This window comes from Barbatula barbatula (assembly GCF_947034865.1).
Source record: "Barbatula barbatula genome assembly, chromosome: 24".
NCBI lineage: Eukaryota > Metazoa > Chordata > Actinopteri > Cypriniformes > Nemacheilidae > Barbatula > Barbatula barbatula.
In genome coordinates this window covers 6,275,799-6,297,250 of record NC_136787.1, presented here as the reverse complement: position 1 = coordinate 6,297,250, position 21,452 = coordinate 6,275,799, and the positions used below count along the sequence as shown (strand labels likewise).

General features: G+C 37.8%; 1 protein-coding gene across 3 annotated transcripts; it reads right to left on the bottom strand.

Moving 5' to 3' along the window:
- Positions 1–395: 395 nt before the first annotated feature.
- On the bottom strand, positions 396–10,582 carry LOC306889466 (keratin, type I cytoskeletal 18). Of its 3 annotated transcripts, none has more exons than XR_013786204.1 (9): positions 10,524–10,567; positions 8,487–8,884; positions 7,336–7,418; positions 7,091–7,247; positions 5,302–5,466; positions 3,695–3,820; positions 2,524–2,769; positions 2,413–2,441; positions 396–901 (listed from the first exon to the last, which is right to left on the bottom strand). XR_013786204.1 is itself a non-coding variant. In XM_079448446.1 (9 exons), exons 2-9 carry the CDS (start codon positions 8,877–8,879, stop codon positions 786–788), a joined length of 1,287 nt encoding a protein of 428 aa, XP_079304572.1. In that variant the 5' UTR covers positions 8,880–8,884; positions 10,524–10,582; the 3' UTR covers positions 396–785. The 3 variants fall into 3 exon arrangements, 2 of the variants coding, with proteins under 2 accessions (XP_079304572.1, XP_079304573.1); XM_079448446.1 differs by having other exon boundaries at positions 2,552–2,769; positions 10,524–10,582; XM_079448447.1 differs by having other exon boundaries at positions 805–901; positions 2,528–2,769.
- Between the last annotated feature and the right edge of the window lie 10,870 nt (positions 10,583–21,452).

Below are 21,452 nucleotides of genomic sequence, written 5' to 3'. Positions count from 1 at the left end.
GGTTTAGAAAAAATAGAGGACTTGACAACGGGTAACATTTATATCAGATGCTCTGGATAAAGCAACTGCTTTAAGTCAAGAATATAAAACTATTTTAAAAACATTCATGTCTGGTATGCAAGTTATGTGATGTTTAAATTGTCTAATGTCTTTGCATTATACGACAACTGGCAGGTGTTTTAAAGAAAGACAGCGCAAATACACATTTCGCTTCTATTTTCACACCTGGGACTGGTCCACCTGCTTGTACTTCACACCTTAGTCTCTGGCCTCTTTTTTTGAACCGGTTTATTATTGTGTTTCCAATGTACCATTTTGGTAGGCTACATTAATATGAAGTGTAACATTATGTGTAAAGTATTGTGTAACTCATTGGTCACAAACAGACACAGTTTGCATGTAACAGTTTATTGCGTTACAGTTAAAGACATGACGGATGAAATGTCAAAAACTCATTAAATTCATAAGTATTTGTAAGCAAATTAATTCTTCCTCACCCTACATTCAACATCCAGAAATAAATATAAAGCTATAAAGTTTTCCTCATGTCACTAAAATAACAAGAACATTGGTTTCCTCTTCAGTGTCAGCTCTAAATCTGATGGTTTGCCCTTGTAACTTCAGCTCTTTGTTGTTTGAGGAATGAAAGTCGATCTCCTTGAAAGACTGGGAGTGAAACAAAATTCTGTGTTATTCAGGAGCCTCTGGGGGCTCTGGGTAATGTGGCTCCTAAATGGACAATAGAGGCTTTTATAGGAAATCACACAGACGGTCTTGTTCTTTTTTTACTTCTTTGACTCTTCAATCTGTTCGACTTCGCTGGATTCATCCACCACTTTACCATTGATCATGGTTTGCGTTACCACCTTTACTATCTTCCGGGTACGGACGTCAGGCTCCTCTGCAGAAAGAGAGAGAGAGATCAGATCCCTTTCAATAGGACGGACTACGCTCTCATGGACTGTGCTGTAAGCGCTGCGTTGCTATGGATGGTTGTGTTATAGGAGGTTACTGTGTGTCGTAGTGTTTAATGTGTCATTAGTCTTTGGTTGCAGACGGTTTGGAGCACAGGTGAGAGGGCAAATTTACTCTCAAGACGGTTAAACATTCCAGAAAACAGTCTGCTCTCGGCTAAAACTGTTATCAAGTTGGGATGTGTCACGATGGGGCAAAAGTCAACAAAAACAACTAGACGATTATCAAGGTTGATTTTATTTTCGAGTTCATTATTATTGTTTTGTTATTAAATACCCAAATTACATTTTCTTCCGTTTCCTTTTATTTAATTCACTTTTAAATTTTTCGTCCTACTAATGTAACAATTAAGGTAAAAATGTATGCTCCATTTATTTTTGGTTATAATTTTATACTAACACAAAAGTTCACTTAATAGATGTCAATGGCGTAATGGCGACACACAACGCCAAAATGGATCCTATATGCAGCTTTGTAAAGAATTTTCATTTTTAGTTGACTAGATATTGAAAAAAAGTGCACCAGGTGACACTGGTCATAATAACATAACAGAAATATGTTAATTGGTGTAAAATATGTAATGACAAGTTTGTTGTGAATAGTTTTTACTAACCAGGAACTTGTTTCATAATGTGAACACTGTAATAATATGGAATAATATCCAGTTTTAGATTACTTTCATTTTTGGAGTATTTTAGATTAGCACTTTTAAAGCTAGTTCTTCAAAAGCCGGATCAAGTTTTTGAATTTTATCTGGCAAACAGACGCAAATGAAAAATTCCAGTGCTGTCAGAATCCTGGCCAAAACACAATAGAAAATGTAATGGGTTTAATGGTTATAATGCTCATCGCATTGGAAACTTGAATGGTGTCTACTGGTATGCGACGGATTCTATTGGTTGGATGTTGGCACACGAGAGCCCTTCAAATTACAATAGAACACCATTAAGTCCTATAAGAATAATGTTCCAAACGCACTACAAAAATGAATTTGTAATGGTTTTAATGGAAAAGGCGAATGGTTCGTACTGGTATTTTAATAGAAACCTTCTGTGATGGTTTCTGTTGGCTTTCTGTTGCTTTTCTCTGCAGGGGTATGAGATATCAGTAATGTTGGAAAGCCATACGTCCAATGAAATTACTGAACTGAGTTTATCATAGATTACTCAGTCAAATTAAGTTTACAAGGACGTTGATATTGAAATGAAGATCTTCCTGTTTTTTTTTAATTAGGAATATATGCCGAAACCTTAGTCAGAGTATTGCACCCGGTTCCAATTTTCGAGGACAGTGGACTAGGATGGGTGTCATTATTTCTTATTAACTTTTTTAGCACGAGTTGTGTGTATCAAATACTTGCAGAATTTACAAGTAATATTACTTTGTGCAAATTTGCTCTGGTGTTTATTGAAGGTAGCCTGTGAGTGAAGTACTCACTCTTGGGTGGTGGAGGCTTCTCTTTAACTCTACGGAAACAAATAACATGATGTCATTTTAAAACACTTATTTGGCCACAGTGATTTCATGTACGTGGCATACAGATCTCACACACAAATATTAGTATCCTGGCACTCACGCCTCCTCTCCCTCCAGCAGTCTCCTGTATGTTGCGATCTCCATCTCCAGGTTCTGCTTGATGCGCAGGAGCTGCTCGTAGTCGGTTTTGTTGCGCTGCATGTCGAGACGCAGCTGAGACAGATTTTCCTCCAGCTGGGCCAGGGTAGCCTGCAGTCGTTCCATCTCCAGGCTGTATTTCTGCCCAGTCTCACCCAGGTTACCCTCCAGTGCCGCCACCTGCGGGAGAGGTTTGGAGAGCGGTTAGCATGTGTACATCGACATGGAACTTTGGTGCTGATAGTTTCAGTCTGGTCAAACCATTTCCATGCATGTGGTACAGTGTTACATCCCTAAATATATGTGAATGTGGGTATGTGCATGTGTTTAAAATTGTAGCCATTCCATGTCAGTAAGTCTATCGTATTTACTTTACACGTAATTGTGTTTGAACTCCAACCACCTGTAAGTGATAAGGTTGAACTGTGGGTCGAGATAAACCTGGCTCCTCTTGAACCCAAATTACTTTCTTTCTTCCGCAGAACACAAAAGAAGATATTCTGAAGAAAGCTGGTAACCAAACAGCAGCCATTCACAATGGCACCAATGCAAATGGATTCTGGTTAAAAACATTCCTTAAAATATGTTCATTTGTGTTCTGTGGGAGAAAGAAAGTCGTACAGGTTTGAAATGACGTAAGGGTGAGTAAATGATGACAGAATTTTCATTTTCATTTCATTTCATTTCATTTCATTTCATTTCATTTCATTTCATTTCATTTCATTTCATTTTATTTTATTTTATTTTATTTTATTTTATTTTATTTTATTTTATTTTATTTCATTTTATTTTTGTGGAACACCAAGGATGTCATCCTAAATCATAACTAAAGCAGGTTGGTTTTTTCTAGTTCGGTACTGACCCTTTTTAGATGCCATTTTGCAGACAATGAACTCTTATTTAAAAACAAACAATGCCCATGTGTCCACTAACATTTGACATAATGGAAGTAGGTAAAGGCATAAGACGGGGCATAAGTGCACCAACATGTAAAGGGCGGGGTATTACATTGCAGTGTTATGATGTAACCCTATCAGCATTGGCCAGCTCTTAAAGTTCAGGCCACAGCAATGGTCTTTAAAAGGTTCCCTGCCCTGGTACTGACCTGTTTGTGCAGGCTATCCAATTCCACTTCCAGGGTCTGCATAAAGCGTTGTCTCTCTGTGAGCTCGCTTTGAGCTCCTCTCAGGGCTTCGTTGCTCTCTCGCACCTGCGTCTGCACCGTTTCCAGCTATACACAAACAGACACGCACGCATTAAGTGGATGGGTTACTAAAGTGACCTGCATGAAAGACTATCACACAACAAAAGAAAGCATAATGCCAGAACATCCTGTAGAGCTGTGTGCGTTCAATGCAACACTAATTCTTGTAAAACATCTTGAAGGGATATTTCACCCAAAAATGAAATTTCTATCATTATTTACTCAACCTTAAGTTGTTCCAAACCTTTGTAGATATTTTCTTCTGCTTTACGCAAAGGAAGATATTTGGAAGAATGTCAGTCACCAAGAAGATCTCATCCCCCATTGACTCCCATAGTATTTATTTTCTTTATGACAGTAACTGGGGGATGAGATCTGTTTGGTTACTGACATTCCTACAAACATCTTCCTTTGTGTTCAGCAGAGAAATATAATCTACTAAAGTTTGGAACGTCGTGATGGTGAGTAAATATTTGCTTAAGTAATTTTTGGGTGAACTGTTCCTTTAAAAAGACAACATAAAAAACGACAAAAACGACATTCTGGTAGTACTATGGCACAGTAGTAATGCTATCCCAGCTAACAACAATACGTACTAAGACTGAAAAACATTTTCATTACATTATGAAGATGTGATTTGATGAATGTTCCACTTACAATGAAAAATGGTTTATACCGTTTATAGAGTGGTAATCATTTACCAATGACATAATGTGGAAGAAATGCTCTTTTAATGTTACTTCAAGAACCTTTTTCACAACTTGGAGAACTGTTTAAATTCTGAGAACAATCCCTGACAGCAGGGATGGCATTTGATAGACTGTATACCACAGCAAAACGTTTATTTTTTAAATGGTAGTACAATACTGCGACAACTAAAATAACAGTGCTTAAAAGGTTCTTCACAAAAATACAAAGATCCATTCAGTCACTTTCATCTGATTCATTCAGATGTTAAAGGTTCTTTAAGGAACCAAAATGTTCTTCTATAAATTCACAGAACCTTTAGAAGCACCATTTCTAACAGTGTACCATGATATTGTCATTGCATATTTAAAAAATAACATTGTTTCACTCAGAAAAAACACTTGGGTGGAATGGTACAGTTCCATAAGTAGCTAACATATATCAAAATATTGTGATATTACAGTACGTGCCCATAAACCCATCATGGTCCCATGTCCAATTTTTATGGAGCCGTGTAAGGGACATTGGCAAAAATTTAAATCAGCAGGCACGTGAAAGTTTCTCTTGCGCACGCCGTAGTTTCTATTTTTATTTTTGCCAATGTTCCTTCCGCGGCTCCGTAAATTTGGCAAAACATTTGTAATTCTGTAGTGCTTTGAGGTTACATCTAAATATATTGTTTTCAGTTAATGTCCAAAACAAAAATGCACCACCATGATAACATCCAAAAAGCATGGCAATACCATGGTGCTTTAAAGTGTAAGAGAAATGTAAACCATGTATTGTCATGGTACTGGTTCTGTTCCCCAGCCAAAACCGACCTTCTTACGATACCAGTTTTCAGCCTCCTCCTTGTTCTTCTTCACAATGCCCTCGTACTGAGACCTGAGCTCAAACAAAACCGTGCCCAGCTCTGGCCCGTTAGCAACATCCACCTCTACATTGACTTCCTCCTGAGCGACCCGAGCCCGCATACTGTCTATTTCCTGTAGTGACAGAAAGACACTGATAGCGTACAATTTGTAAACAAACATGGCTGTGAAACGAACAAAACATGTCCGTTTAATGAGATAATGAATTGACATGTTTGAGTAAGTTAAGTGTGCGTGTTTTGTGTGTTTGAACAATAGGTGTGGTTTGTGTGTCAGGTTTCAGATCGTATGGAGTGAATGTTGGGAATCTGATACCACGTGGTGGCACAAGGTAGGTGGAAGTTACTTCAATATTAAGTTCTTCTCAATGAATATTTCATAGCGTTGATCTCACGTTGCTCATGAAAGCACTCCTGCAATGTACCACTCGTAAAAATAAACACTCCTGATATATTTGAATATGTTATATAATGGCTGGACCGCACCCTCCTTCCCAAATATAACCAGAGTATGCATGCATAAGTATTAACGAAGACGTTTTCTTATCTTACTTGGAAAATGAATGCTGCAGTCACCTCTGAGTCAGAATAATATCTTGTGGCGTGTCGAGAGACAATTGAGGCTTTGAAAATGTTCTAGGTGCAATTTATTATGTAAATGCAATCGCTTCTAGACCCAATTTAACTCCTTGTTGCATCGCATAGCAACTATTACTATTGTGTTCTTAGTGTTGCCACAAATGGTGTAGTTAGTCAAGAGCATAATATCGTAAACGGTTGTATACTACAATATATCTAAACTAAACTATCTACTTTTATGGCTACTATTACTTTTTAGCGCAAAAGAAGTTCAAGGACAATCCAGCAAAGCATGCTAAGTTCACCCAAAAATTTTAATTCTTGTGAAAATGTCATTCAATATCATTCATTTTTCTGCAGAACCCAAAAGAATACCATTCTTCAATTGAAGAAAGTGGGTAACCAAACAACATTGCCATCATTGGCTTCCATCGTATGGTCACAAAATCCGCTGGGACAAAACCTCAACATACAGTATGTTCCACTCGTGATGCTATAAATGACATGAGAATTTTCGTTTTTGGGTGAACTATCATTTTACAAATATCAACATGTTTATTGTTAGATTCCAGAATAACAACACGGCTGAATTAATATTTGGCACTGACAATTGAAGGGTAACTCAATCGCCTCTTTGGAGGTTTGTTTCCACAACAGTAACACCAGAACGCATGTCAAGTTTGTGGAACAGTGTAGCGTAACATGTTGGCCAAACATGCATGTCTGCATTTTCACCTAAAAATGACAATCAACAAACACTTGATTCTGTGCCAAACCTGTAGCTGTGCCGCAAATCTTAGATCGGGTTTCACAAAAGAGCCGCAGGGAATGAGTTAGGAGCGGCTCAGAGCGTAGCCCTTGTCTAGCAAAGACAATGAAGGTCATGGCTCTTCAAGGGCTTTACAGCCAATCACACAGCTACACTATTCAATCCTCTGTGCACATGTATAAAAAGAGAACCTGCGTGTGTTGATACAAATGTGCGTTCTATCACAAATGGTGGGGAATTTAAAAGACTTACATGTTACTAAAGTTCAATCCTTACTGTACGTGTATATTTTCCCAACCTTGTAAACTCAAGGAATGTCGGAATGAGGGGATTGTATGTCAATGGAAGGTACAGGAATAGTTATTGTGTCTTGAAGGCACGAAGCTCTGACCTCCTCGTGGTTTTTCTTCAGGAAGTAGAGTTCCTCTTTCAGGCTGTCCAGGTCACCGCGGAGCGTGGCGATGATCTGGTCATGATCCGACTTGGCTTTCTTCAGAGCCATGCAGTCCCGCTCCACCGACTGACACATGACACTCTCCGTCTCCCATCTAGGGTGCAAAAACACACAGTCTACAGTATGCCTCATGTCGACATGCAATGTTTTAAAATGGTTTTTTTTGGGAAGTCAGTACTCACTTGATTCTGAAATCATCTGCAGCCAGCTTGGCGTTATCAATCTCCAACATGACGCGAGCGTTCTCCAGAGTTTTCTTCCTCACCTGCGATACACAAGAGATGAAGTAACTGATGAAACCACAAATCAAATAATCAGTGAGAGTGACACACTTGAAGGGACAGTACCCATGGGGCAAACTGGGATTATGTTACCTTTCTCTTTGGCACAGGGGTTACAGGAAAACTTGACAATTGACCAGTGAATAGACTAAAGCTCTCTGTAGAATTGTTTTTCCAGCAGACTCACTGAAAGACTGGACAGGACCAGTACAGTATAAACTGACTTGGACCAGCATGGATGATCATTTCATGAGCGCTTTTTTAAGCTTCTCCCAGACTGTTTCTTTTAGATATTACTTTCCTTTCTTTGTTAAAAAATAACCAAGGGGAGGTAATTATTTAACAGGTACTCACCGGGCTAATGATCATTTTGCTGTGCTGAATTTCACATCATACGTACTTCCTGGATTGTACATACCATGAGCCACTAGGGCTGAGAAATGTGTGTTTTTGTTTAGAAATAAACAATGTCTTTTAGAAATAAAGAAATATCATAATTTTTTATTGTATAGATAATTTGTATGCTTATTTTATGTTTTTGATTTAATTACATTGGAATAATGCTGAAGCCTCCCTAGTGGGCCCCAGCCCCCCGGTTGAGAAACACCACTCTATACACATCTGAATATAAGCTTTTTCTCTAGAATTAATAATAAAAAGGTGTTTTTTGTCCCTAATATTAAAAAGCGTGATATGGATACAGCATTCAAAATGTTTAGTGGAAAAACGCTATAAAAAGGATTCTTTTGAAATGATGAGTTAAATTGTTTGCTACATGTATTAAAGTGAACATACCTATTGGGTAAATCTAAATAAATTTTCAACATTATTGTCATTTTTATATTGTCAGCACATCTCAATAATTTGTAATATTCAATATATAAGTCTATGAACAAAGTTTGAGGGCATTACACTGTGTTATGGTATGCGATTGATAATATAGTACATATTTATCGTTTGGTTAATCAGTAAGTGTGATGTGTAGTGCGTGATCTGAATTGACACCAGCTGAATAATACTTAAAAATAAAAATAACGACTGCAGCCACATACTTCCTGCTCAAGGGCGTGCGCTTGGGCCAACATGGATTCGATGTCGTGCCCTTTGGGTACACGGTCCAGCATCAGCTGCTTGATCTTCAGCTCCAGGTCAGCGTTGGAGTTCTCCAGGGATCGGACCTTGTCCAGGTAGTTGGCCAGGCGGCTGTTGAGGCTCTGCATGGCTTCTTTCTCATTGGTGCTGTTACCGTGGAGACCGTTGAGAGACAGGCCGCTCAGGCCGTTCAGATCTGACATGCTCAGGGAGGAGGAGCGGGACAGGGGCTTGGTGGCATTAAATGAGACGGCAGCTTTGGAACGAGCGCGTCCGCTGTCCCTCAGAGACATGCTGGAGAAAGAGGGCTGGCGGCCCATGGACAAGCTCCGTACGGACAGACTGGATGACATGGTCTCTGTAAACGGCAATGACAGATGTTGTTCAGAATTTCACATGGACTCACTTAGAAATGTAGGAGAATGATCATAACCAAAAATATAAAGTTTTAAAAATACTTAAAACCTAGGATTTACAATGCTAAAAATATATGCATGGATGTATAGGCATACTGTATGTGAAGTAAGCATGTGTAGTAGCCTACTATTGCAATGTAATGTTTTTTTTAATATATGTATATATACATGGTGAAATACAAATTATTTATATACGTTTTATGTGCCTGGTCCAAAGTTAACGTCTGTCTAGTAGCTATAATATAACTATTCATATTTCATTTCATTTATATTAATATTACTTTATATTTTTATTTTATTGTATAATAAATCTATTAAACAAAGAAATTGTTGAGTATTTGTTGTATTATAATTTTATAAAATAGATTTGTTGAATGGGTTGTTAACCTTTGTCGCATTTAGATTTAGCCAAGTAACTGTTCCTCTACTGGTTATCCGAAATAATACTGGCTGGACATACTTTTAACTTGTTATTGTTATTTCTTTTGCTTGTTATTAGAAATAATCTCTATTCTCGGACAAAAGCGTGCATGCGCTATAACATTTGTTTATGTTGTTGCTTTGTAACAGGCTCTCAAACTGAATTCAGTGAATGCTTGAAAATATTATATTTGAACAGAAATGACAACATAAAATGATTCGATTAAATATTAATTTAGAATGATCTAGTGTGCCAAGATGAACATGATAATTCACAAGGAAGCAAATGGTTTTATGCCTCACTGCATTTACATCTTATTTGGGAAAATCTTTTGGGTTTGATAACATGTTTAGATTCCATTCTTATAATAACATATAAAGGAAGATTTTTTACACCAGTTTCCTCATTCATCTCAAACGTTTCTCTTTTATAGCGGATTGAGCTGTCAGTCTGTTAAATTAAACGTAGATCACTGAAATAATGGTCATTTTGTCATATCAAAGTTAACGGCAAAGTTTTGTGTAGATGGAGGATTTTTGCTTTGCTGATAGGACAGTGGTGGTGAATAAGACAAAACATGTTGGGAAACAATGGGATAAAACATTACACATAAAGGCTCAAGAGGTTAAAACACTCAGACTTTTCATCAGAAGCTGTTTTTCCATGTTGAATTTCACAGCTGAAAGTAAATGCCCGACCTGTGCATGAAGTGACTTCTTTACTCTGGGCTGTTTAAGAGAGTCAGTTCACACCTTCCTTATCAATTCATATCCTGTCATAAAGTGATAACCGTCTGACAGCACTGCTACTGTACACTTATATACTCTGAATGAAGCTTTTGTGCTGATCTGGGACCAGACATATGACTAATCTCTAGAGGAGTAAAGTATTTCAATTTATATAGAGATATTCAGAGTATATAATAAGAAGAAACATCTTTTAAATTCGATTTATTTTCATAGGTTTCCCAATAAAGCTAATTTATTATTCAAGGTTGACCGGTGGAAGGTTTATTTAACCTTTAACCTGTTTATGTTTTCTTTTCAGTTCTGTGTTAAGTGCATCACGCAAAGCACAAACGCTTATTGAATGACAAGATATGTACATTGTTGATCAACATATATGGTCAATGCATCAAAAGCAGTCAAAAGTATTCATACCTGTTGTCTTTGCAGGGGACGACCGCTTCGGATGTGTGTGGAGAAGAGGGCGTTAAGCTGTGTTCAGTACCTAACGGTGCCTTCATATAGGGCTCAGGGAAGAGGGCGTGGCCTCCACTACCTGAACACCTGTGGGAGGAGCCTATCTCCTCGCTCTCTCCGCAACTGGACTTTTTCACATCGAAAAAAGAAGGTGTAACTCAAGACAGCAGAGACCGTGGCATGAAATATTCATCAGGTTTCTGCCGTATCGTGAACAAAGAGAATGAAGACACAAAGCCGGCTCTATGTGCCTGCACAAGAAGATCTATGATTAAACCCAGGAAGCCGGAACAGTGTTTACAATCCGTTACTTATCTCCTTCTCTTCTCCCTGAACTAGAAGACTTTTCAGCATATTCTCATTGATTACAAACTGTGCTTTACTAAACAAAAGCGTTCAGATGGGTGCATCAAAGTAATGTGGCCTGTTTTTGACATTTGCGTAGTACTTTCTCTAAGGCAAGCATCACTTATACTGGTACTCGAACTATATGTTTGGGGTTTGCTTTAAACAAGCTCACTTTTTCAATTTGGTTAATGTGTCTGTCACTTTTTGTGCTAAGGACATAAATGAATAGTTCTGAAAGTGTGATGCTGTTTTGGGAGGGAGGTGCTACTGCTCAAAGAAACTCATGGTTTTCACATGGCAGATGATGAAATACCTGAAGAAAAATCCAGAAATCCGCAAAATTGGAGCAAGCCATACGTTGCTAAAGAAATAGTCAGTTTAATACATTTGAAGGTAAATTGCTGGTTTTATACTGGTTTAGGGCAGTGGTCAGGTTAAACTAGGGTATTTTTTTAAACCATCTAAACAAGAATATCCTTTGGGTGGGATTTGTGATGTGGGCCAATAAAGAAACTACATACTGTAGCAAACGTCCTGGCAACCAATCACAACACCCATCAAGTTCATCTCGACCACCTACCTGCACATTTTCAGCAAACAACATGACTCATTGATTGTTTCATTCTTAACGCCATTTCAGCATCTGAGGAATGAATTTGGTTTTTATCCAAAGCGACCTACATTGCATTGTACTACACATGTGTTTCTGACTATGTGCGATCCCCTGGGATAGAATCTGTGACCTTGGGGTTGCAAGCGCCATGCTCCAACCACTAAGCCACAGTAAAGCGATATTCTGTATATACCAGTCATTCTCAATAGGCGGACCGTGGTCCGGATCCGGACCTTTGCTTCGTTCCATCCGGCCCGCCAAAACTTTTGACTATTTTGGTTGTTTAAATTGAATACCCCTGGTATATACAGTATATATATATATATATTCACGACGAGGACTAGTCAATCTACACACAAGTCTGTTCTATAAAAAAACATGACTTAAAACTAGTTTAAACAGTCGTATTACCAAAAGTGATTCTTTACGTGATAGCCAAGTCAGATTAAGAGACAATGTTAACAGCATTTAAATCTTCAGAAGTGCACAGAGCTAATCCTTCACTTACTGTAAACTGTGTCATGGGAACAGGAGTTTAGTAACAAGACTACAAGAGGTTTATTGTGTCACTGAAGTCTCTGTAAACACAATGACATATCCAGATCGCACAAAGCTGGAGTCTCAGGCTGCTGCCAAACTTCACGGCACTGTTGGGATTGAGTGGATTCACACTCAGGTTACAGACTTGTGTCGGTGTTTGCTCCAGTTTCTGTACGTGTCTTTAAAACACGAGGTTCTGAGCGCAACTTACCCACATCAGCATTTCTAAACATATTTTTACACTGACGTCCAGACGGACTGCAATGAGAAACCATATGAAAAGAACTGTTTTGGTTGTCGTCTCTCCTTTGGCATGATATATTGCTGAGCTCCATCGATAGCTGAAGGAAATATTTAGCCCGATATCAAGAGTCAAAAACATTTCGATTTTCATATCGTATCGTATGGTATGGTATGGTATGGTATGGTATGGTATGGTATATCATATCATATCATATCATATCATATCATATCATATCATATCATATCATATCATATCATATCATATCATATCATATCATACAATTTAAGTTTAAGTCCAACAACACAATATGCTCAATATACTGCTACACGTGCAAGGGTAAGTAAAATGTGCAGATATCTAGGGCAAATATGAATATGAAGGAATAAATAATATATTACAATAATATGATAAAATACTCATAATTATATATGACATAAAAATATTTATAATACAGTAGCTTATAGTATAATAAAAAATAGACGGGTTCATCGGATGCATGTGCTGGCCCGAGCTTCCGGTCTGTGTTTGTTTATAATATATACATTTATTTCAAATTTATATCTATAAATTAGCATACATTCAGTCTTGGGCATAAGTGCATGAAGATTGCCAAGATGATCTTATAACTATTCATAACTATTTCAATAGTAATAGTAACAAACTGCTATGAGATTGTGTTGAGAATGCAGATCTGCCCTGCTTGTGTTACTTCATATACTGTTTTTCTGAGACTCTAAATGTGTTTGTTTAACAGTATAGCATGAGGAGGTGGGAATTGTTTGTCACGTGTCCCCCCTAAAACATACTTTAGAGCTTTTTCAGAACTGAGATTTGGCCTGTTAAAGCCTTTAAAGGAGCATTTCACCCCAAACTGACAAATCTGTAAACTGTAAACTGTAAACTGTTTGCTCACCTAAAACATTCGTTTTTGTTCCGTTGAACATTTCCAAATTGAAGTAATAATTCATTGACATTTTTTCCAGCATTTTGTTTTAGGTTTTAAGTTTAAGGTCCGTTGCAGTCAGAATAACCGAGTCGACCTCCAATTTGTAAATGAATCAGTATGACTCATAACCAATTTGTTCACATAGATTTTGATCAATAGAAAAAAATGCAGCTCAGATGTCAATGACTGAATGATTCGTTCACTTCAGAATCTCAATGATCTGTCATTTTACAGCTCACCGGAGGAGAAGATTATAGTGACTGAAGACTCCAACTTCACTCTGTTTTCCACACAATGACTTTAAAAGACTTTATAAATAGCTTTACTCGACTACATTTATGAAGCTTTTTGTCATTTTTGGAACTCAACATGCAATATGGGCACTAAACAGCATGAAGAATCTTCAAAAGCCTAATTTTTTGTATTTCACGGCATGCTATGATAAAAGTGCAAGACAAAAATCCTGACGAGAAATGGGATAGGGTTTATAAGGGACAGGTGTAAGACAAACATGCAGAAAGACAAGATAAAACAGACTCAACCTAAGCACATACATGCCATGAAGAGTCCCTATGCTTAAGCACACAAAAATGCAAAGAAAACAGCTCTGTGCATCAGCACCATCTTCTCAGACACGTGTATGCTATATTTGCCTCACATTTTAGGCACACATTTCACATTTCTGTGAAAAAATACACGTGTTTTCCCGATTCTTTGCTGAGGTCTATTTGGCTAAAGGGCAGAGTTAGAAACCGTCCCTTTACACCACACATTTACATGTTTATCATGAGAGGAAAACACAAATGATGTGGTGAGCTGTTGGCAAAGTGTTCAACATGTTTTATAGACTTAAATGGGAACAAATGGTAAATTTAGCTGTGCATTGGTAACCGATGTTAAATATCTAGCGTTAATATTGAAATACTTGCCCCATAATTTGGTTTGAAAGGGTTCATTTAAACCGGATTGTCCATGTTACTATTGCATATTTTAAACAACCCTATTTTTAAAGTGTACTAAATCATATCTTAAAAAGTACGAATTTGATCATTTCTGTAAAATAATATGTTTAGATAATAAAGACAGGTCAACAAAAAATCCTTATAATCCTTACATCTGTGATTCTCATGACAGTATCACCACCTTGTGGAAGTTTAGAGAAATGTATTGTTTTATAAATAGACTATATTTTATCCACATATACAATCTATGTGACATTTTTGAAAATAAAAATATTAAAGGGAAAAATAACATTATTATAGACTATTATAACTAGCTTTTACTTCAGCCCAAAATAAAAGGTCTTTAATCATTCATTCACCCTAATGGAATTCTAAACCTGTGTGACTTGTGAACTGCTGGTGGCCAAAGAAAGATAAAGTCCGTAAGAAGTGACAGAAGGTGGCAGTAGTGAGCTTTATTACTGCTGGTCCTTAACATACACATAAGGGAGATGTTACCAACTGACCAACATTAATCTTATCCGCCGAGACTGAATTCATGAAAACATGTTTTGAATAAAAGATCTCTTGAATCTGTCTTCACTTTCTGCCATGCTGTTTGTTTAATAGAGATATTTGCATTTCGATTAAACTAGGCCTACTAGCATTTGTTAACATTTAGTAACAAACCGAAATATAAAAGCAAGCGTGAGTTTTGCCAACAAGTTTGTATATGTTATTGACAGTCAAATGTTACTGGAGCGTATCTTAAGTGAATGTAATAATCTTAACCAGTGGTTACTCCACTAGGACCCCTGTGTGAACTCGTGTGGAACTTCACACATCCCTAAACATCACCTTGACACCACGTCAAACTGTTGAAAAAAATGAAGTTATAGTTCTAAGAAGAGGTCTTTGGTCGGTTTTGTCAAATAAACTTTGAATAAAAAGTGCATCAGTGTGAGGTTACTAAAATCAACTAAATCAATAATAGTGCTGATCATCGAGTGCAAAGTCAGGATGCTGCCCCTGACCCCACTTGACCTCGGATGACCTCTGTCACACTTGATTAGTCTGGACACACCCCTGTAGTCCACTTCCCGAACCCTCTCACTTTCCAATAACACTCACCCCAGGCCGAGAACAGTTATTTACTTCAAGTCAAAACGCAAAACACAGTGGACACAAAAAATGTAAATGTTCATCACCTTTTGACCAAAATCTTTTTTATTACACTCATCATTTAAACCTGGACACATTCGTATAGAAAATTGTAAAACAGATGTGAATTTGTTTGAAACGAATTTGAGATCTAAGATTGTAGCACTGAACTAATAAACAAAAATATACACATTTGTGACATTGAGGATGTTAACTTAGATCAGAGTTGACTTAGACAAATATGGATCATCAGGTGTTGTGAAGTCTAGTTCAAGACTAGATATCAAGACTGTGTTCAAGACATAGTTCACCTAAAAATAAAAATGATTTCATCACTCTCGTGTCTTTCGAAATCTGAATGACGTTTTTCAGAACACAAATTTTTTTAAAACATTAACCAAATAGCATTGACCCACATTGACTTCCATTGTATGGACATTAAACCGCATTTCTCAAAATATCTTTTTTCAGTTTTTCAGACGAAGGACAGATGTACAGATTTTGAATGACATGAGGGTGAATAAATAATGACAGAATTTCTATTTTTGGTTGAAGTGCACTGAAAAGTGGCCTCAGACGTTTGGACCCCTCTCACTTTCTCACTGTCAAACTGTCGTAAAGTGTTCTTTCTTATCTCATCCCTCGTTTTATCTTAAGTTATTCTTTCCTGTCTGACGACCGCGACTGCAGCGGGCAGCCTGTCCCCGTGTTTACCCTCACAGACGCTGCCAGGGTGTTTACTGTTTGTGTTCCGAAACGCACCGAGTGACCACTTAGCAGAATTAGTCCGCTGATATCCAAAGCCCATCTAGAGGGAAGTGGAAACTTTTTTACCGTCTCAAAACGCAGCTTTGAATGGCTGCCAGTGCGCTCGGCCAGGAAGGCTTGGCCAGAAACTGCAGTTCATAGCTCAATTGAATCAGTGATAAAGATCACTATAGTGGTGAAATTGCAAACAGATACGAACAGATGAGCATTACACCGGGGGTCAGCACCTGCGTTTGCCTTTCACTCATTATTCTTTTTTCTTTTCATACGAGTTTGTGTTTCCTCTTCCAAAGCACAGGTTGTTTTCGTGCTTCAAAAGAGGCAACAGAGGCAGTCAAAATGTGAATGGACATGTCTGGGGAGGAGATCACTATCAGTGACTCCAGAGGGGGACTTGTGTGAACACTTTAACCGCTGGCCAGCTTACAGCGGCTTTTAAGACCACTGCTTTTAATATAATTTTCCATCCTTTGAGCGATGTGAACCCTGCGTATGAAAAAAACACGAAGGAAAATTGTTGGGAGGCCGGGTGAGATAATCAAGGGGAGAAATATGGCAACAAAAAAAGGAGCAATTTGGAGTCGCATAAAATATGAGGCTTTGGTTAATAGTCGGATGACGTGAAACGGAGCTGATTTGAATTAAGGTGTCTGAGGTCAAAGGTCATCAGAATCGTATTCGTTTTTCATTTTTATTTACATCATGTGCCAATTGGATTACATGAAACGGAGCTGATTTGAATTTAGGTGTCTGAAGTCAAACGTCATAAGATTCGTGTTCGTTTTGAGTTTTTATCGACGTTGTCTGCTGGGGAAATATTACGCAGAGTTATATACAATCCAAAATCCCGTCAAGGATTTAGAATGGCAATGCCATTATCTTTAGATAGTGATCTTGTCTTTGATTTTCGGAGATGATATTTGTGAAACATGGCATAAACACATAGCTTTTGTTTCAAGTTTGAGCTACAACGCAAACCTCCCCAGAGCATTTGGATTTCAACATTCGAAATTAAACTTGAATATAGCATTCGGAGTAAACAACTGTGTATTGTCCATTTGTTATGGGAAACAAATCTAGTCTGGTTTTAATCGAATGCAACATTAAAACATACCACACTAAGATCACAGTGAACAATGTTCCTGTTTATCCTCTACTGCAAAACTGAAGAGTAAAATATCTTCTGCCTAAGTTTGCCATTATGGCATTTTACAGCATGTATGGAAATATTGTTGAAATATCTTCACATCTTACCCAGGACTAACGTACTGTATAAACACAGAGAGACAAGTTTGATTTTCTTTAAAGATACTTTAAAGCTGGGTGAGATAATGACGGAGTGCAGAAATATCTCATTACATGCTTGTGATATAACTGTAATTATAACCAAACACTTATTGTTTTAAAGCCCTATGTCAATACAGAAGCCAGCTTCGACTTTCCCTCTTGATTTCACAGTATTGCTTGTTGGCCGAGTTTGACTTTTTTGTTTCCTGGTCATATTCTTTCCATTCTTTTGTTATTGAATGTAGGCTGCAGTTCAAGGCTTGTCTACAGAAAGTGACCGATCTTTGGTGTTGACAGCACAGCCACCAATTAATGGAGATGTGCAGTTTTTCTTGATTTCTTGATCCATTGAGAATCAAGTATCCTTTTACTTTCTATCCGTACAACATGTATGTTTATTTATTTAAAATATATGTATTTATTACATTTTTCCCTGTAAAAATAAATAATGGTGGGTTATTTCAAAAATATCAGTCGCTGGAATGATAATATGTTTTGCTTGTTCATTTCTAGCAAACGATAATGATTAAGTAAAATACAGCATTACCGGCGGTATTATTATCAATGATGTCAGTTATTTAACGTATTAATTATCCTGTTTTCATCTTAAAAATAAATCCTCTTATCAATGTTTCTATCAGATGATGTCTTTTTATTGCATGTGTGCATTTTGATTTAATTTGTGTTTTATCAATGTTATAATATCTGATTCTAACATCTTTTTTAAGTCACATTTAGTCATCAATCTATCAGCAAAGAAAACAATTGACTACAATGCTGTGAAAGGTACACGAAGCCTGATTCTAATGAAATGTGATAGTGATCATCTTAGATCATAGACTGTTCATTACGAATAAAATATTTTTGTATTTAAACGTTCATGCATATTGTAATGCAAATCAGACCTTTATTGTGGATCATCAAGACTCCTATATAGTGACCTTCAAAGTGCTCATGCGTATATAGGGAAAGAGCTTAAACGTGGCACGAAACGGGCTTTGTGGGAGGCAAAAAGTCTTGTTACAGCCAATTATGAACCCCAGGAGAAACACCTTCGACTTCCGACCAAAGATTTTTTAAAGTCCTTTCTGGCTGGTACCGGGAGCGCTGAAGTTGTTGATCAATATGCAAAGCAGCCTGATGAATATGCATGAAGGGGGTCCGGTAATTGCACGTCAGCGTGGCGGCACCGCTAATTTACCGCTCGGGATCCTGCAATCAGCGCGCTATTCATTAACACGGCAGCCGTTTCATCCGCGCGCACTCGAGTCTGCCAATCACCCCCGCAGACACGCGACATAACAAAAGCGGAATAAAAAAAGTTTCAATTACCGGCCAACAACACTAAACACTATATTTATACCGCTTTATGCTCCGAATGCCTGTTAAGGCATCGCGAAAGAGAAGGGAGACGAACTTAATGAAACAACATAATCTTATGCATTTACATCACCTTTTCCCTGGGCGCGTGCTCGTTAGAAGGCGCTTGTCTCGCGCGGAGAGCAACAATTACCCGGCCACCATAATGGGAATATGAAAAATGTCAGATTGAAAGCTATAACACGAATATGCTTTGGCTGTGGTTATTCCTGCAGCTCACGAGAAGGGTGGACTTGTGTGTTTTTCACTGGTTTCTTGGGATCCCCCTCATCTCCCCGAACACGAACCACGGCAAATCACGATTTATAGAAAGAGGTGTAAGAACTATCAATACCAGCTTAGCGTGCATTTTGGAAGTAGGCTTTTGAAATCAACTTTAGATTTCCACTTTCCCAAGGAAATAAGTGATTGTAAGGGTTGAAAGAAATCACTTTGGTTTTATTCAAAGCCACCGTATATAGTGATGCTTTTCTACAATCTCTCTCTGCCTCACAGTCATATCCTCAGTTTTTAATATGATTTATTGCCACATAAATAAACAAACAAAGCGAAAGGTGAATTTGATTGATAGTGGTATTTTTTATTATTTTCAGTAAATTTTGCTATTATATTATATATTGTAAATTATTCAGGCCACAGTTCAGTGACAGTCAAATAGTTTGACTTTCTCTGTCCTTCCACATCAATAAAAAAACAAGTTCAGGTTCACAAATGAAAAGCAGAATATCTTTTCAGAATGTATTCATTTGTCAAATGTGTCATAACCTTAATGTGTCAACGCTTCTGTTTCAATGTTTATTCTCTTTAAAAACTGTATTGTTGTATTCTGTTTGCTTAATCGCTTTATTTTGTCTTTTAAGTTGTTTTAATTTAGTTTGTATTGCTTTTATTTCAGCAGTCTGGTTCAATACCTGATGTGCTTCATACATCAATAACCTGAACTGAAATAAACATTTAAGCAAAAAACTAAATGGGTCTCTTACGTGCACATTGAAGCTGGCAGATTTGAAATTGTATGTTATTGAGATGTATTTAATTGCATTAGTTTACAAAATGTGGCCATTATTCTGCGAAGAAAAGTGATTTCTTTCTTTTCTGAACATTTTTTAGCTCACTGATCCCACTGGTTAAAAACGTTTTGTTTTCATTTTAAACAGTTCACCTATATCTCGTGTGAAGTCTATCTTTAAAAAACCCGCTGCTTGGTTTAATATGTTCTTATCTAACACAATAATCTGTTTAAGTATTGAATCTGTGAGCCTCACAAAGTTTGTTCTAATATCTGACAGTAGGGGCGCTCTTGATTTCTTCCAGCCCGATAAATGCTTATGTTTGGAGCGTTCGAGATGGATCTCAATATCAAGAGATGGGCGGCAGGCCAGTTTATACAGGAACTCCAAAATCTTCACGTGGGGGCTGGAAAACCTATATATCAGTATGTGATGACCTACAGGCGTGTGCTGAAAGGCCTGTGGCGGACCTCCTGTCAACTGTTGATCTCTCTCTTTCTCCGGGTTCCCCCTGCTCTCTTTGGCGAGGACAGCTAGTCTTTCTACAGGTCTGCAGGAAAGGGAGTTTCTGACTGTAGGGGAAAGAGTCCTGGTTAGAAGTAAGTGTGTGTCCGATGGACACCGCCGCTGTGTGAATCCCCTATTGTCCACTTTGACACCCGGCTCTGTTTCCTCAGCAATAAATCTGCCCCCTTGGCCCTGGAACGTCCCCGCACTGCCCCCCTATTGTCTCTCGGAGGAAACCTGCGCACAAGTGAGGTCTGGCTACGTCTTCGGTCCTGCGCAGGGGCACAGGGGCAACATAAGACAGCAGACAGGAGGGAAGATGGGCAGATGTTTATATGAGCAACAGCAGCTTCTTACGTTTGCACACTGCGATAACAAAAGCACGGTAAAAAACAGTTCTCCTGAAAAATATTGTGACAACGGTCACCAAAAGAGGTCAATGTCTTCAGAAGACTTAAATGATGTTTTTTAGTGATTGACAGCCCTTGGTCACAATATGCTGTTGTTATATATATAAATATATACAGTGTGACTATTCAGTTCTAACTATATTTGAGATAAGAACATCAGAGAAGAACCCAATGTTCTCTTTTTTGATTAATAGCGAAAGTAAACTTTGTTTATAGTGAAACGTAATTAAATGTAACTTTAGATAAAACCTGTAGGATTGTACAGGAAGTTCTTTTTTTGCTGAGCTCACTGGAAGACATTTGGAAGAATGTCAGATCTCAGCCACCATTCACTGCCATAGTAGGAAAATAAATACTTTGGGAGTCAATGCTGGTTGAGATTTGACAATCTTCCAGAAATCTTCCTGTGTGTTCGGCAGATTTTTTTTTTACAGGTTTGTAACAATCTGAGGGTGAGTAAATTATGCCAGAATAATAATTTTGGAGTGAATTATTCCCTTTAATGTACAATAGTGTGCATACATTTTGGATGTTTAAGTGCATGCAAAAGGCCAGCAGTCTTTTTTAACCGGTGTTCACAAAAGAGTTCAAGCTGTCAAAACTAGGTTGTAAGACACACTCTTGTACAGGAAAACAAAGTGTGTGCGCATAGAGACAAGAGGTGAGGAAGAGAACACGGATTTTACAACATTCCTCACAACCTGTAACAAACCACAGAAAGGTGTGAACAGC